At 41.7% G+C, this 17440-nt stretch overlaps 1 protein-coding gene across 1 annotated transcript; it reads right to left on the reverse strand.

The window, feature by feature from the left end:
• slc51a (solute carrier family 51 subunit alpha) lies at positions 1-11993 on the reverse strand. Its single transcript, XM_050056284.1, has 8 exons — positions 11798-11993; positions 5978-6129; positions 5818-5891; positions 5375-5533; positions 3426-3537; positions 724-870; positions 426-531; positions 1-273 (listed from the first exon to the last, which is right to left on the reverse strand). The coding sequence occupies exons 1-8, from the start codon at positions 11871-11873 to the stop codon at positions 128-130; spliced, it is 972 nt and encodes a 323-aa protein (XP_049912241.1). The 5' UTR covers positions 11874-11993; the 3' UTR covers positions 1-127.
• Positions 11994-17440: the final 5447 nt, after the last annotated feature.

A 17440-nucleotide genomic window follows, 5' to 3' on the forward strand; every position in this document is an offset into this window, starting at 1 on the left:
TATAATTTATATAACATTTATTCATATCGACTTATATAATCTCATAATCAGTACATGGAGGGAATAAAAATTACACACACACACACGCACTCACACTCACACTCACACACACACACTCATAGAGTTCTCAAGCAGATTGGGGCATTGTAATCATCTTTGTGTTTTCATTGACGTCTTCCTCTTCGGGTAAGGGATCATACTCTCGGCGGTAGAGCAAACGTGTTACCAGCGTGATGATGAACATCTCCAGGATCAAAAGCTGCTGACTCATCACTGTGGAGACGGAGAGGTGAAAACACAACAGGCGAGTTAAAGGAGACTCCAAGGAGCCTTTCCTGGTGTTGCCAGTAAATGAATACAAGGATGGATTTACTCATCCTTGACGGGAACAAATGGAGGAATTGTATGGATGGATGTTGACTCACTGTATCCTCTGGCTGCGGGGGAGAAGGGTGGTGCGCAGGCGATGGTTCCGTTCAGTGCCAAGATATTGATGATGGCTGTTTGCAGCTGGCTCAGGACCAGCACCAGCTATAAACACACACACACACACACACACACATGTGCACTGTTTAATCAAACACAACACTGGAAAATCCTGTGAAAAAAAGCTTACGACTGCCCTATAACCTGAAATGTGGCAAAGGTTACTGTCCACAATGAGGTGTGTAAACAGCTGCTAGTGTGCAGTACGTATGTTTTAAAGCGTCTCCTGTGCCTTACCTGGTACATGGCGTACTTGGGGATGATCTTGAGCGTGCGCAGGGCAATCCTCAGGTGCATGAACAGGATGGCTACAGGCCACAGGGCGATGATCGTCAAGATGCCCACGAATGGGTTGATCCATATAGCAGCTCCTTTGATGGACAACTGAAACGTGGTCACACACACAGGAGAGTCAGGAAGTTGGCAAAGTTAACAAAGAATAATTCTGAGACAGTGTGATCAGATAAGCAGGGAGTCATGGGTTGCTGCTAAAAAAAGATATTTTATTTAATCACCGGCACCATCATTTCTCCATATTTTTAAATTAATAATACTAACATCGTTATCGCTCTATAAAGAGTCTACAAAATGGATGTAGTTGCGAATGTTTTTCTCTCCTCTGTTGTCATCTTTACTGAGGAATACTCAACCCCCCACATGACCATTTGTAGTTCACTAACCTCATGTTGCATTGAATTCATGAATAAAACCTTTTCTCACATGCTTCCCGCGACTGAAGAATCCAAAAATTTAGAAAATTGTTAATAAATGGAAGTCACAGGCATCCACAGTTAACAAACAAATACAATGCATGCAGTATAATGAAAGTCTCATTGATCCAGTACGAAAAATGAAACCCATCTATGCTCTCTTAAAAACCAGACTCCATCCAGTTTAGTTTATGTTACTGTGTGACATTGGTGTTTTAGAGGTTTAATCCTGATTCACCAGAGTCATACAATCGAGGCAGCAGCAAACCAGCAGCTCAAGGCTGTTCAATAAAGGCTGGGACAAGGTCACTGACCCCATGGGAGTGTCCATTTCTTTCATACAAAGCGAACATAAAGTTTTCAGCATGTTGCACACTAGTTCCACGCCACAGCGGTCAAAAACCTTTTGCTCCTCTGGGGTGAAACACCTGAAGACAACAATGTTGTTCCTACCTTTATACACTGAAGCTCCAAATATCAATACAGCACCCCCCAGTGTGCACCCACAGTAAATACAATTCATGTCTGCTGAGTGACATGACATATTTGGCTCTTACACTAACTAACTACAATATAATGTTTTAAATATAGAAAGCATTTGTTTATGGACTTCTGTTACAGAGTTTTTCAATAATTGCGTGGCGTGCACCAAATAATATTCAACATTTTCTACAATCAGGCTTCCACCTCACCATCTGCGTCGATAGTTTCCCGTCTCCAAAATGTTTGTAAGCATGGGTCAAAGCTTCTGCCATCAAGTCTGTTTTTATAGATCACAACTTTTGCATGGGAAATGGCGTTTAACACTTTCAGGCCTCGTTTTGTGCCAACGCAATGTTTACAAATGAGGCGAGACAAGTTAAAGGTTTTTGTCAGTTGGGTCTGGCTTTGAAGAAAGCACAGAAAACTTTCACTTTAAGTTCAGTTCCCCATCAGACAGGCTGTGTGTTTGTGAGGTACTGAGCACACCACTGGATAAATGAGACTTTCATTATACTGCACGAGTTGTGCGAGAGTTTGCTGCTGTTAAACAAAGTCGCCTATAACTTTAATTCAACGAAAACTTTCTCCATTTCCGGATTCTTTATTCACCAGAGGCGAGAAAGTTTTCTTCACAAATTTAACAAAGGGGGTGAGTAATAGATTAGAATATATCTTTATGTCCACCATGGGAGGAAATGTGTCTTCAGCTCACCAAAACACTAAAGACAACATTGTAAAAAGCAGACAAATAGTCAGTAAGACAAGCATATAAAGTCATTACAATACACTGAAACACTGTAGATCAGCTCATTGTCTGTCTATGGTTTAAAACCCATCAGTCACCTTGTTGATTTAAGCATACTGATGGCACTTGGGATATATTTTAGTCACCAGAGGGACTCTACAGCGCCTCCTGGAGCTCAAGAGCTCAAACTGGCTGAAGAGAGGATGGGAGCTATCTGCCAACATACTCCTCGCTTTCTTCAAGGGCTTTTGAGGCTTGCCAACTATTTTACTTGCCAGTGTCACAATCTTAGAGAGTTTATTCTTGGATGTTGAGTTAAGATGACCGTACCAGATAGGAAGGTGAAAACACCACAGTCTCGTATGCTATCTCTCACTGTGAGCTCACATGGGAGTCCAGAACTGTACCAAGGTATTTAAAAGTTTCCACAGTAGTTGTATAATTGATATTCAAATAGTTATTAAGTAACTAACTAATGAGTCTGCTGTTGTCGCTTTATTTCACATTTAGAAGCCACAGGAGGTGGAACCAGAGATTTTCTTGTGTGAGGCGCAGCACAATGAGAAGAGGGACTCAAGCAAACATCAACAGTTTGCATTGTAATGAAGTAAGAAGGTAAAAAAGGGTGTTAATGTTCTGTCGGGAATCTGTTAACGGTTCAGTCATGCATGCTAACTTTAAGCTACCAGGCAGATGTTTAGCAGATGTAATGTTTAACATGTTCACCATGTTAGAGAGACAAAGACAACAATTGCGTTTATGAGAGTGAGTCATGGATTGTTGATAATGATGCATCGGCACTGAGGCAAGATTATTAGTCTGTTTTCTGCAGAAAATATAAAGAAATCCCTTGTAAATCACAAGCAAACAGTAAACACAGTGGGAATCTGGCGTCACACACTCATCATCTCATAACAAAAAAACTTGAGCAAATAAATAGAAAATAGAGATACAATAGCATGGAAGGAGAGGCCTCCATTATTTCCATGTCAACAACTCACATCAGCAAGGTCAAACGTCCCGTTGGTCGAGAGGACAATGGAAAGGATGGTGAAGACAATCTTCAGGAGGGCAAACTGAAAGGATCCAAGTTTGAGCAGGAAGAGCGAGCGCCTGGAGAGGGAACAGAGGAAACTATTTTACAGAAGCCACCGATGACAGATAAATGGATTCAGTCTCCAAAAAGGCATTTAAAAGACTCGTCAAGGTCCAAAATCCCTGAACTCATCCTGTATAATTACCGCAGGATGTTTAGAACAATTCAGCACGGTCCTCATTGGCCTCGGGCATGTCCATAATCACGCCCCAACATGTGGAACAACAACATCAATAGTCCCCCTGTGATGCAAAATAACATTGAAAGGAAGCTTGGCACTGAGTGTCTTGGCTTGACTATCATCATGGTGTATAGTGGGAGTGTTTGGGTGAAAGGATTTGCACTGAGTGAACGCCTGTCAAGCAGTGCACATTTGTCTGAGGTTGCCTGAACAACAGAATCTAAACAGACTGTTCCTGCTAAACACACAACAAACAAAGCAGCACGACAGACTTTATTTAAACTTGATGGATCAATCAATTACCTGCGATGCAAAGTGTGACAGCAGCCGGCGTGAACTCAGCCAGAAATGGGCATGATGTGCCTGCTGTGTACAGAGAGCTACAACAAACACTGGGCCCCACCTTTGAAGAGGTGAATGACCAGGAGCGTGTTCAACCTGTGGTGGGGTACATCTACTCTGAGTGTGTGTACAGAGGATCTCTGAGGTTATGCAATCTTCAAACAGGCCAAAAATGACATCAAAGCGCGAACACGTGGTCGAAACCATCTTACAAGCTGCACAAGACCTGTGCTTCATTAGCACTGCAGGATGTTGCTGTCACCACCTCAGCAATGCAGCCATTTCTCATATTAAGAGATGGTTCCGGTTTATTTCAAAGTGGTGCACAGTGTTTCCCAGGAAAGCAAAAGCACTGAGTTCCACAGAAAGTAGCCACCTGGAGTAGCCACTATGACTGACTGCATAGAGATTAAAATCTGCAGCAATTTGCCAGCAGACCTAATCACCCTGCACACTCATCCACACATGCCAGTATGTTTATTGTACATGTGTGACGCTGGCTTTTACTGCGGATGTACGGTCTCCTAAGGGAACTGGAGTCATTTCAGGCTACTTGGTCGTATTTACGGGAAATACACCAGGTTAACGTAAACTGGAACTTTCCTTTACAGCGGCAGTGTGCCAAATATGAAGACCATGGGACAATAGCACTCTCAAAGAAACATTGTCCCCCTTTGAACCGCCAGTGATCTCTGTTCACTGCAGCTTTTAATACGGACAGTTAAAGACTTTTCAAGATGCCCGCTTTTTTTAGTTTCTTGCCGAGAACTTGAGAAGAATGTGAGAAGCCACTCTCATGTCTGTGCAGTAAACATGTAACTGGTTAGCTTAGCTTAGCATAGAGACTTGAAGCAAGGGGAAACAGCTAGCCTCACCTGTGTCAGAAGTTAACAAAATCCGCTACCAACTCCTCCAAAGCTCAGTCTTTAACAGGTTATACTTTGTTTAATCTGTACAAAACCCAGGGAAACAGGGGTCAGGTTAGCTGTTTCCCCAATTCCCCATCTAAGCTAGGCTAATTGTCTGTTAGCTGTAGCCTTACATTTAAGGAGCATATATGTCAGGAATCAGGTCAGGAAGGACCCAGATGCAGAGCAGGAGGCAGGTTTAAGGTTTAACAAACTAACTACAGCTGATACCAAAACTCCTGAGGCCTCTCCTAATGAGGATAATGGGAGCTAATCTGTACAAACACATGTTGGGAGCTGTCCAACGACACTTGCCACTGATATCAAACTAAATATTTGCTGAGTGTTCCTCAGAAACTGTTCACACCCAGGGAGTTTGGGGAAATAAGCAGTGCATGTTGCGCTCGTCGTATATTTATTTACCGTGTGATGGCGGCGTGTGGCAGGCAGGGGCAGCAGCAGCAACATGGCCCTGTACTGATCTTGAGTGTATGATTCCCTGCTCGCTTCAGGAAGGCCTCGTCACCACCCAGCTCCTCCAGCATCATGATAAGGAACTTGAAGACCACAACAGCAAAGTAGCTACAGGGATAAGAGGAGAGATTGGTAAACAGAGGGAGGTGAAGAAAGCAGGAACAATGAGAGAAGGTGGAAGAGTCAGGAGAGAGATTAGCAGAAGAAGAGAAAGTAAAAGCCACCCATGTTGCACAACACTGTCACTGTTTTCTATTAAACCCTCTCGAGGCTATGAAGTTCAAGTTTCAACATCTGCGGTCTTTTACTGTGGGGCTCTGTGGGTAAAAAAACACACAGCTCAGAGAAAGCGGGAAGGTGAGTAAAAGAGAAGCAGAGAAAAGGAGACTCACCAGCCGGAGGTCATATCAGTAAACATGGTGGCTCTGGGGATCCACATTCCCAGACACGACATGGTGCCAATCACCTGAAACAGAGAGGAGAAACCAAATGAAGATGAAGACACGATATATTTGACCATTAATATCCACAGTTTTTCAGTGTTACTCTTACCGGTGCCGCCCCCGTCACCCAGATGATCACACTCTTCTTATTGGCGGGCACTTTCTTATAGATGTAGACGCACTCTTCAATGAAGATCAGCATGGACACTACAGCCATGAAGGTGAGCACCGAGTACAGGATGATGCCAAAGCGGTCCAGCTCTACAGGGAGAGATGTGAAATTACAACAAATTAGCATTGCTCTAATTTGAGCTGGGACTCTGGACCCAGAGGTCGTTCTCTGGAAATTGAAACTTGATAAAGTCTTTATGAAGGTAATATGTATTTATGTTAGCCTTGAAATGTTTGTTCAGGCAGGCTTGATTAATCGCTGCTGGAAAATAACTAGTAGTGGTAAAACAAAGAATGCTGCATGTCCTGACAAGGCGAAGAGTCCACAGTCATACCAGCAGCTCTGCCAGGCTGTACTGAGGCACAGAAGTACTTTTTCATTAGTGTATATAATCACATAAAACTAAGAATCATTGCGTATTTGTAAACTTAGAGTTCTTCATATCTACGTATAGCAGGTCCTCGTCCACAGAGCCCACCATGTTGTACCATCATGCTTCTACAGTAGCCCAGATTGGACAAACAAATCACTGGCTCGAGACAAAGACTAAAACTAATGGACGCAGCTAACATAATGTCACCCATTGCTTTGCAGACTGCCGTTTTGAAGCCTCGAGTTTGGCATTTTGGCCGTCACCATCTTGGATTTCTCGAGCCAGGCATGCAAATGTTTAGACGAGAGGGTGGAGCTGTGGAGAATACGCACACTCGCTCAAAACACGGCAAGTTGAGTGGCCTGCGGTGAGGCCTAGCAGACGGCCTGTCAGTCAAAGTGGCCACGCCCTTAATTATTCAGAACTTTAAGCCTTGATAACATTTAAACGGAATCATTGATTCTGAATGAATCTGAATTGGAGCCAGCCCCCAGTGGCCAGTCGATGAACTGCAGTTTTTGGCTTCACTCGTCAGCCCTGGAGGTTGCCACCTGGCTCTAGATAGGGTCCTCTGCGTTTTTATTTTACCTTAAGGCCACCACAGGTAGTTCCACTAGTGATGGGCAAAAATTAACAAACAAATCACTTTGAACAACTATTTTTAGTGTCTGGTATGTAATGGTTGTAAGTTTTAATGTAAGAACAACATGGACGCTTCAAAGAAAATGTTGTATTTTATTGCTCAGAGCGTTTAAACCAGTGGCTTCCTAACTTTCTGTGCCCAAGGCACACCAAAGGGCGAGCCAAAACCTCAAGGCATATCTGTTTTTACATCAATACCTTCTATAAAGGTGTGTTATCACTCTTATCACGATATAAGACAATAAAAATAAGAAATATCAGACAGGTAGCTTTCGTGATTCTTCTCTTTCAGTGGTAGGTCGTCTTCGCTGGTGCTTTGTTGTAATTTTCTCCGTACAATAAAGTGACCCATTGTTCCGCTCACAGCTTTCTCCTTTTAAATGTTATCATCCCTCACATTGGCTGCCAATCACGGCTTTTGATGTGTCACACAGTTAAAATTACCATGCGTAAACAGCGACAAATAGGTTCCCTGTGACGGTTTTAGGTAGAGTTTGCCTCTTTATTAGAAAATGGGTGCACATAACATACTGATACAGTCAATTTAAAATTCATTCCTAACTTTTTGTGTAGGTCCAGCTGAATATTGCAAAACTAGGCTAATGTGTGGTTCTCAAAATCACAAAATCACAAAATCCCACGGCACACCTGAGAACCACTGGTTTACACTGGTAACAACACGTTACACACTACTCCACATGAATGCAGCACATGGTTGTGGAGGTAACTGGGACGTCTGCTTCCTGGCCCTCAAAGAACGAGGTAGTTGGTCGATGCCTTTTCTGTAACATCGTATTGAGGTTACATTGCCTACCTAGACACAAGTTGGATGCCTAATCATTGCATTACATTGAATATTTTATCTATTAATGTAAACTGATGACTGGTTTGTGGGACTTGCAGCACTAGCTTCGCAATGTGCACATACTATAACGGAGTATCAAGGAATAAACTTGAAGGAATCGAAACTGAACATAATCAGGACTCCCACAGAAATGTGAGTGCCATATTTTTAGGATTAACCAAATACTGATACTGTAAGTCAACAATGATTCAGAGTTAGCTTTGAATCAAGGTGAAATTAAAAACAGCAATGCAGGAAAATCAAATGCAGACAGTTGCCATAGACTTGTATGTTGACAAAATAAGACAAGCTAGAAGTTGGATGGATCCTCCAGCTTTAGCATCTGTTGGACAGTGCAGTGTTTTCATCATGTCATATGATATATACGAGCGTGATGAGGTTCGCATCATCAAATTAAGACAAACAGAACTGACAGTCAGAGATGGAAAACAAGCAACAATGTTTGACTTGTGATTCTGAATCTGAAAGCAGCCATACACATGTACATTATCAATGCATGTGGGAGGCATTTCGCACAATGCAAGAGAAGCAGGGTGTTATTTCCTGGAATAACGTAGGAGGATGAACTCAGCAGATGTTTCAGACAAAGGAACATATAGGATATGGCAAAGAGTGGGAGGAAAGGTTGCGCAAATTGTACCAGTGTGTTCCCTGTAACTGAGCAGTCATTTATTCCCTGGTATTCAAAGCCATTAGTGGAGATCAGTACACAACCAAACAGAAAAACATTCCCTCTTTGATGCCTTCTGTCTGTATAGGTGGTCACTGTGCCCTCGTGTTGTTTGTTCAGCTCCTTTATAATCATTTGGAATTCCTGTTGATAACGGACCATTCCGTTTTCCTTCATCTCCTTTAACGACTTCTTTGCTTCTATTTTTAAACATTTGACATCTTATGTAATCGCACATGTTCAGCTTTATGTGGTAAAGAGACTGATGGTGTTTTTCAATGACAAAACTGATCCAGATGGTACCATCAAAACTTTAGCCCACCCAGAACTACATTTTTGAGGCTGATACCAAGACACAATATTTGGGAGAATATGGGAAAACAACAGTTTGACATTCCCCCCCCCCCAACACATAACATTCATGGGTCTAAATATTTTTAACAAGAATCTCTTAAATCTGAATTTTACTTGCTGTATACAAAGTAAATGTATGCAATGAAGGACTTGTATCGGTGTCTGTCATATAAACCCCTAATTTAAATTATATTATTATTAATTGCGTTTTTTTTTTAAATTTAATATCATTACTATTATTATTTGTATTTATTGATGCTGTTTGTGTTCGTATTTATTTATTTTTGTATACCAGTGTGTGTGTGAGTGTGTGTGTTTTTCAGTTGCTGTAATACAGCTTGTCATCATGTATGTATTTATATTTATATTCTTATTTTCTTTTTGTATAATGTTGAAAAATTAATAAACAGTCTTCTTGTCTTTATTTAAAAAGAGATTACTGATGAAACGATTTAAACACTATGTTTAACTAGAACTAGTCGATTGTGGTACAATTATTTTATTCTGTTTAATTTCTTAATTTTTTTTAAATTTCTTCTTTCCCATTTCATGTTTGCTTCTCTTATCTAACCTTATTTTATTTATTATTTAGTTACTCTTCACCCCATAACATGTACATTATTTATTTTCCTTGGCTAAACAAGGTCAGGGTGGGGTCTCTATATAGAGTGATTTGTACTGAATCTATAATTTGTTCCTTTTGTGCAAATAAATAAACAATAATCTAACAAACAGATTGTTGACAAAAATTTTAAAACTTTAAATAATCATGACTAGGATAAGTAGTGATCTGGACATTTAACAGCTGAAAAATAAACATGACAGAGCTCTCTGGTGAACAAAACAACAGTGACACTACTCCTTAATTACCCAATTCTTATTTATCGGCGGACACTAATACAACACATCCACAATAATCTGTTTATATACTGGCCCGGCCAATTTATCGATCAAGCTCTTATGAGATTACACTATAGCAGTGGTTACCAGCTGGTGGGTCGTGGTCCAAAAGTGGGTCGCCGGTCCATTCTGAATGGACTGCAAGTAACTCGCAAACATGTCAAGTTTGTAAAACACACACTTCATTTTCAAGTACAGTGAATTTCCAGTACAGAGATTTTATTCTGAAGTGCTGTTTCCTGCTGTAGAGTGAGTGAATCTCGGAGAGCTACTTGACAGAGACAGAAAACTAGCTCAACAACATGGCCAAACGCAAGTGTGATGCTGTATATTTTAAACTGTGTGGACCTTGAACTAATGACTGAGGGTGTTTTCACATATAGTCCTTTTTAAATGACCCGAACTCAGTCCTCTTAAAGTGCACCTAAATGTGGAGAAAAGGGACCAAGTTCTTTTTGTGTTCACATTGTCAGTTCATTTGAAAAAGGGCTCAGTTCTCTTTCTGGTCAACTTCAGCTCTGATGGGGCCTCAGTCCTCTCTCTGTTCACACCATAGCCTACGTATAATATATACAGACATAGTTCTGTTTTTACTTTTACTTCTGTGGACCAAACTACTCCTAGTCCTGCATCCTTGTAAGCGTTACAGGCGGACATGGTTTTGTCTGTTCTATCAAGCGTCCCAGTGCAACAGTGTGTGACCTAGAGGGCTAAATACAACAGCAAAGAGCAAAGTGAATCTGGAGCGCGTTGTGCTCACAAGGCACAGGTTAAGCGAGTTGTGAGCTCTCTTGGAGTGTTCACATACGCTAAAACCAACTGGACCAGTTGAGAACCACTGCACTAGAGTATGTATTCTCTAATCTCTCATGAGTAAACAAAAATGGAGAAAATAGATCTTAAAATAAAATAAAACTTATTTTGATTCGAAAATTAGTGTGCTTATTGGGTTACACATTATCTGTGATCTAACATTAGACAAAATGGGTATCTTTAAACTTCGTTTAGGCTTCATCATGAAGTGGAAAAATGTTTTTTTGCTTAAAGAATACACTTCGAAAAGGTTAAAATGCACACAAGCCTGTAGTGTTTAACAGCCAAAGTGCATGATGCAAAGTGCTGCACACAGAAGGCAGAGACTGAATTGATTTTATAGGTTTTTTAAGATAAGATGGTAAAAACAGCAGCAGGCAGTGGAAAACAAAATCTTAAGGTGCGACTTCATAAAAAAAACTCAAACATAATGTGATAATGACTGCACTTTGATGTACACCCATTTATTATGATTCATTCAGAGATTTACTGCTTAAGGATTTAAGTAATAAAAATATTGCTAAGCTCGGTTTAAGTGGATTTTCTCCTGAACTTGCTGCAGATGTCAGGCTGCAGAAAACCCCCGAGGAGAGTTATGAGCAGTGGAAAGCAAAGTGAAATGGATTAGTCAACATGAGTCAGGAGCTACACACCACCCTGGTGAAATGGATTAATGGATTTTCTTGATAAGTTTATTGAAAAGTTATAACCAGCAGCAGAGGGCTGAGCTGTGTCTGAAAATCCAAGGGTGCCCAACACAAATCTTATTTTTTTATACAGAGAGAATATAAAAGTGTGATCTGATGAAGTTTGTCTGCTTCTTAAATGTGGATAAATCTCTATACTATCTTTAAAACCCATGAGAGGACCACTAGAGGCTGTACTGAGGACATCAACCACCCCACACTTCCTAAAGTGGGAATCTAGACATGCATCTACCCCTCATTAATCACCACCACGGCTCCAGTTTAGCCCCATTCCTCCCACTGTCACCACACACTGATCTACAGTTAAGTAAGCAATAAAGATCCCACCCCAACACAGATTCCTGCAGCTGATCCGGTGCACTTCTGCAAGAATCATCAGGTGGAAATGTTTTGGGGAAACACTGCTTAGCTGTGTCAGAGCCAGTCTACTCACTGAGGATGATGTCGATGGCGAGGGGAGGTTGCTGCTTGCAGCTCGGGTCAGTGGTTATGTTCAATCCGCTATCCATGATGGCTGCTGTCGGGAGGTTTTCCACAAAGTTGTCCCTTTACATCCGCAGATGCTCGGTGCGCAAAAGTCTGGACCCGCGCTCTGCCTCCTGTCCAGAGTTGTGAAGAGCGTCCACAAACTTTCTGCGGAGGATATCTACCTCCTGGGCAGTGGGCACCCCCACAAACACTTACTGCAATCCCTGGACCCGCCTCTTTACCCCGTCACACGACTGTGAGTCGTCTGCCAAATCACCAGTACACCAGACTCACAATGAAGCCAAGTTACCACTTATTAGATTAGTCACCAGTATACAGTGTAATATCATCATATGAATAAGTAACAGTGAAATATATGGCTGGAGGCAACAATTAGTAAGTGAAATGTGGAGACTGACTGAAGTGTAGTTAAACATGGCTTAATAGAGATTGTTTCAAACACAAGTACACAAATCAGCCTCACTATAATTCACAGACAAACACTTGTCACTATCTGGACACATTTTCCCCACAAATACAATATGCTAATGTTTTTAGCACAAGCCTATGGCATTTTATATATAAATTAGCCTAGCAGCTAGCGAACTTTTCCTCTTCTGATATAAAACCTGGGACAACAGCAACATTTAACAAAGGTAACGTTACAAATTTGGCTCCATTACAACTCACAAGGTTCACCGACCAAACAACTGTCTTCTACTAAACATGTTTTCCAAACAAATACAACATGCTAACGTTATTAGCACAAGCCTATGACATTTTACATTGTATAAATTAGCCTAGCAACAAGCAGAGATTTCCTCTGCTCATATGAAGCCAGGATAAATCACACACAAGACTTAAAATGCTATTTTTGTGGAGGCTTTATTGTCTTCACAATTTATTGTTTCTTATCTGTGAAATTAAAGTAAATTATAGCTTCGTTTCCACTGAGGGAAATGGTGTCAACTCACAAAAATAGACAGGAGGTCTGCGTCGCCACGACGTGTAATTACATTTCTGGGGAGGTGCACGTCAGGCTACGATGTCGATTCAACGCAGAAGTAACGTTATAGATTCCCAATTAGCCTGGAAACTGGAGGGTTGGAGGTTTAAGTGTCTGTATGAAGTGTCTGTATGGACCAAATATGGAGTATGGAATGGTAGCCGGAGAAGTGCTAGTTTCTGAGCACTACCAGCGTGCCTTTGACCAAGGAATTGAAATCCCAACTCCTTGTGGTAGACCCCTCGTTCTAACATCTCTACTAGGTCCTGTTTGTGTGTGTGTATGACAACACAGTGAAAAACATTCCCCTTGGAGATCAATAAAGTATATCCTCTCATTCTGAAACCTGGAAATGAGTTACCATTTTATCTCTCAGGTTCCCTCGTCTCAAAGTCAGTGGATTTTTCCAAATAGCCTTTTGGTTACATGCCTGAAACAAGGTCTGTGACTAACACAAGCTTAAGGACTCATTCCTGTGGCACTCCGTGGTCTGTATCTCAGACCAATTAAAATGATTGTTTCTTGTGAAGCACATTTGTGTTAACAATACAATAATATGTTGACTGGCTGCTACTATTTTGAGCCCAAGTTGTAACACCTTATTTGTTCCTTTTTACCTGATGTCGCACATTATCTAACTTCACTCTACAGTATAAGTCAATCTCTACAATTAAGACACTTTCCCGTTTTGTTCTACAACATACAATACATCAGTAAATACCCTATTTGAGAATTTCGAAGCTTCTATGTGTCTTAAAAAAGGCGGTTGCTAACAAGTGACGCAAGAGACGCAGGCTTTAAACTCTGTGTGGGTGTGAACCCTTACAAAGTCGTTGAGGTCACATGTGAGTCGTTGACCCACCCGGCCATCGTGTGTGTTGTCAGGGTTAGATGGGTCCAGGTGTGAATGGGTGTTAAGCTTAACACTCAGAGCTGTGTTCTGGGTCTGCCCCAGGGACTCCTACCAGGTGGACGTGCCTGGAAATCCTCTCACAGGAGGCGTCCAAGAGGCATCCTGATCAAATGCCCAAACCACCCCACCTTGCTCTGTTTGATTTAAAGGAGCAGCAGCTCCACTCTGAGCTCCTTCTGAATGTCTGAGCTCCTCACCCTATCTCTACGGCTGAGCCCAGCCACCCTCCGGATGTCCCACAGATGCTTGATCTGATTGAAATCTGGGGAATTTCAGGACAGGTTGAAACTTTGAGCTCTTTGAAGTGTGTTGCGGTGGTAGCTTTGGAGAGTGTGGTTCTGTTGGCTAGTTTATGGTAGCACCACTCCACTGAACCAAAACACTCAAAGTCCTTCCAACTTAGTCACATACATACAGTCTTTATCAAGGTTGAATCTCAGATGTGCTCCATTCTTGGCTCCTCTGCTTGTTTTCCGAACAAAGTACATTTCTTGTGAAATTTGCGGTGCTGCGTTTGGCTCGGCCAGTCCTGGCACGTTACATGACACATGAACTTATTGTTCTAATAGGGGGGTTCTTGTTTAACTGGGAATATTTCCACAGGATACTGGGGAAAAAAACCTCCAGTAGGATAGATAATAAAGCTGAGTATCAGGAAGGGGAAGGTTTACAGTGCTAGGTATGTGTGTGTGTGTGTGTGTGTGTGTGTGTGTGTGTGGGGGGGGGGGGGGTTTCTTAAGAATGGAGCCGTGGACAACACAAACACAGTCACTCACATCACATGCCCCCTCGTTCCCATAGCAACACATGCAGCTGTATCGTCATGTGAGGCATTTGCTGCAAATCTTTTTGCACCCTTGGCTGCATTTGAATAATTTTCCACAACACTGAGAGGCCTGTATTGAGGTCCAGTCACTGAATTAGAGCTAGCATTACACTCAATAGCAACACAGCCTGAGGTGCAGTTGTTATCTCTCATGAGAACTCGCCCTGACTTTCTTCTTTCACTTCTTAACATCACTTCTGCCCTGAGTTATCTCACACCCAGGTTTTATTGTGAGTCACAGCTGCCTGTCCGATCCGGCAAACTTGGCCTCCAGAGGTTAAAATAACTTGAACACATTTGTTTTTGCTTTGCTTGCAGATCAAATCGCTTTATCCTTGAGCTGCGTGTGCAGGCACATTTGAGGAATGATTGCGAGAGAGGACTGAGGGGCACAAAACGGGCAAAACCAAATAAGAACAGAAAGTACCTTAACACCCGCCTCGACACAATGTTGCATATCAGAAGTCTGACACATTCCCGTCTCACTTTATGTGATCATTGAATCACTGGACTCAAGTCTGAGCAACTTTTGTTTCCTGCTGCGTCAAGGCACACCTTGGCTTACGTCTTTGTTCGGAGGGGGTTCAGACCCAACAGGAGGGATTTGTCCTGACTGGCCTGAGTTTATGAAATTGACAAAAAGAGGTCCAAGAATCCATAAAGCAGCCACAACACGGCGTCACTTACAGGAAAATGACACATTTAAATGAATTCTGCCTCAGTTTGGATATGAACAAGTCTCTTGTTAAAGAGAGACAGACTGTGAGGACGATTACATCACAGGAATCATTCTTGGAAGATGACTAAGTGAAAAGCCCAGCTCACTATGACAGTTCTGATTTCACTGGGATGTGAGCAGCTGTAAGCCAGACACTCTGATCCACTAAGAGTCACCAAACTCCAAACATCGTCACCTGATCGCATCATCCATTGAAGGGTTGATGCTCTGACCTCCTGCCATGAGACACTGCTGGCTGTGTTTGTACATACTGGTGTTACAACCCCAAATCACAGTTTAATGGCGGATTTTCCCTTTAATGGTTAAACCATCCAAAGGTCTTTAGTGAAACTGCAGCTGCTTCGGCCTTGCGGAGTTAAGACTTGTTTGGTTTTTAACAAGTTAGTGTTTACTCTGCCGCAAAGACTGACATGAAGGTCACTGCCTTGGTAGCTAATGGACAAGCACCTTATTAACACACATGCACAAAACAAGCAAAATCTAAGAGATTAAAAATACAGTTTTTTTCTTAGTGATGTGTTTTTTTGTCGAAAGATTTTTTTATTCCATTGCATCAAATGCAGCCATGACTTGGCTTTTAAATTACATAGTATATGCCAGATCATGCTGTCATCACCTTGGCTAGTGTGCTGTACAGGTCTGCAGAACAGATGTGATACAACAGCGGTCCGTTCTGTCCCCACATGCCAATTTAGGATTTACAAACAGCCATGTCGGGTGCTGTTGTAGAGGAAATTAAAGCAAAGCAGGAGGGGTTTAAAAGGGATGGCCGAGCAGTCAACAGCAGAGGTGAAGGGCCTCCATGTTAGACTGATAGCAAAGGTGAAGGTTCATCTGGGTTCCCGAATCTCATTCCACACAATATGTTGCCCGCCTTCAAGTACTTTAAATAGCATGAAACAATTGGCCTGTTTTAGTTTTGGGTCAGAGATTCTCAAAAATCATTCATTTTAGACTCAAACAAAAGTACAAAGTTTATTGATTCTTACCACTGTCTTTCTCTGACAGCACAAGGCCAAACACCATAACTGCATGCTGTATTTGCATCTTTGTATAACCTCAAGTCATGTTTCACATCAGGAATTTAGTCCTTGCAGATGCCAACACTAAAAAAGCCATTACACACAAACACTGTGGAACACTGGCCTTCTCTTATTCTCCTGTAACAATGTAGATTCTGCTGTACAGTCAGTGTTTGTGATATTTGACACGTTTTATTGGAGGAGACAAATGCACACTCTAAATATTGAGGGGGACGTGTCCCCTGCGTCCCCTCTGAAATCTACACCTGTGGTTTCATATGTTGAAACTTAACGTTTGTTTACATTTCTTTTTTTCTGTTGTGATTTGCTGTAAGGTTTTGGCACAAAACCCCTTGATTACAGTTAGAACAACATCATGTTTTGGCTGGAAATGTTCCAAAGTCACATTAAAAATCACCCACTTATGTGGATCTCGAGCATGTTCTGCGGCTTGGCAGCCGTCTTACCTAGATGTCACGCCATGCACCATCCCCTCCTCCACCTGATGACAAACTCAGCTCATATACATGTAATCTCAACTACGTCATACATATGAAATGTAAATGGAACATAACTTTGGAGAAACGTGCAATGCCAAAAGACCACAAGTTTGAAATCGAAAAACATCTGGAGATGTCACTCTGCAGTTACACCTCCACAACACAAGTGGGCGGTGGAGGTTTCTATCAAGTGCTGTAGAGTGTAGTTGATTCAAAACACACTTAAAACACACATTAAACACACATTAAACATGGCTTAATAGAGACAGTTTCAAACACAAGTACACAAATCAGCTTCACTATAACTCACAGCATTCACAGACAAACAGTTGTCTTTATCTGGACACATTTTCCCCACAAATACAACATGCTAACGTTATTAGCACAAGCCTATGGCATTTTACATTGTATAAATTAGCCTCGCAGCTAGCGGACTTCTCTCTACTCATATGAAACCAGGGACAACAGCAACATTTTAAAAAGGTAATGTTACAAAATTCAGCTCCATTACAACTCACAAGGTTCACTGACAAAACTGTCGTACACTAAACATGTTTTCCACATAAACATAACATGCTAACGTTATTAGCACAAGCCTATGG

Source organism: Epinephelus moara, chromosome 11 (assembly GCF_006386435.1).
Source record: "Epinephelus moara isolate mb chromosome 11, YSFRI_EMoa_1.0, whole genome shotgun sequence".
NCBI lineage: Eukaryota > Metazoa > Chordata > Actinopteri > Perciformes > Serranidae > Epinephelus > Epinephelus moara.

Bases quoted from the DNA above. Each gene is read 5' to 3' on its own strand.
- slc51a (XM_050056284.1), bottom strand. From the start codon at position 11,873: ATGGATAGCGGATTGAACATAACCACTGACCCGAGCTGCAAGCAGCAA. The intron at 3,538-5,374 runs GTAAATAAATAT...TTCCCTCTCCAG, and splicing joins CCACACGCCGCCATCACACG to GCGCTCGCTCTTCCTGCTCA. The intron at 532-723 runs GTAAGGCACAGG...GTGTGTTTATAG, and splicing joins CCAAGTACGCCATGTACCAG to CTGGTGCTGGTCCTGAGCCA.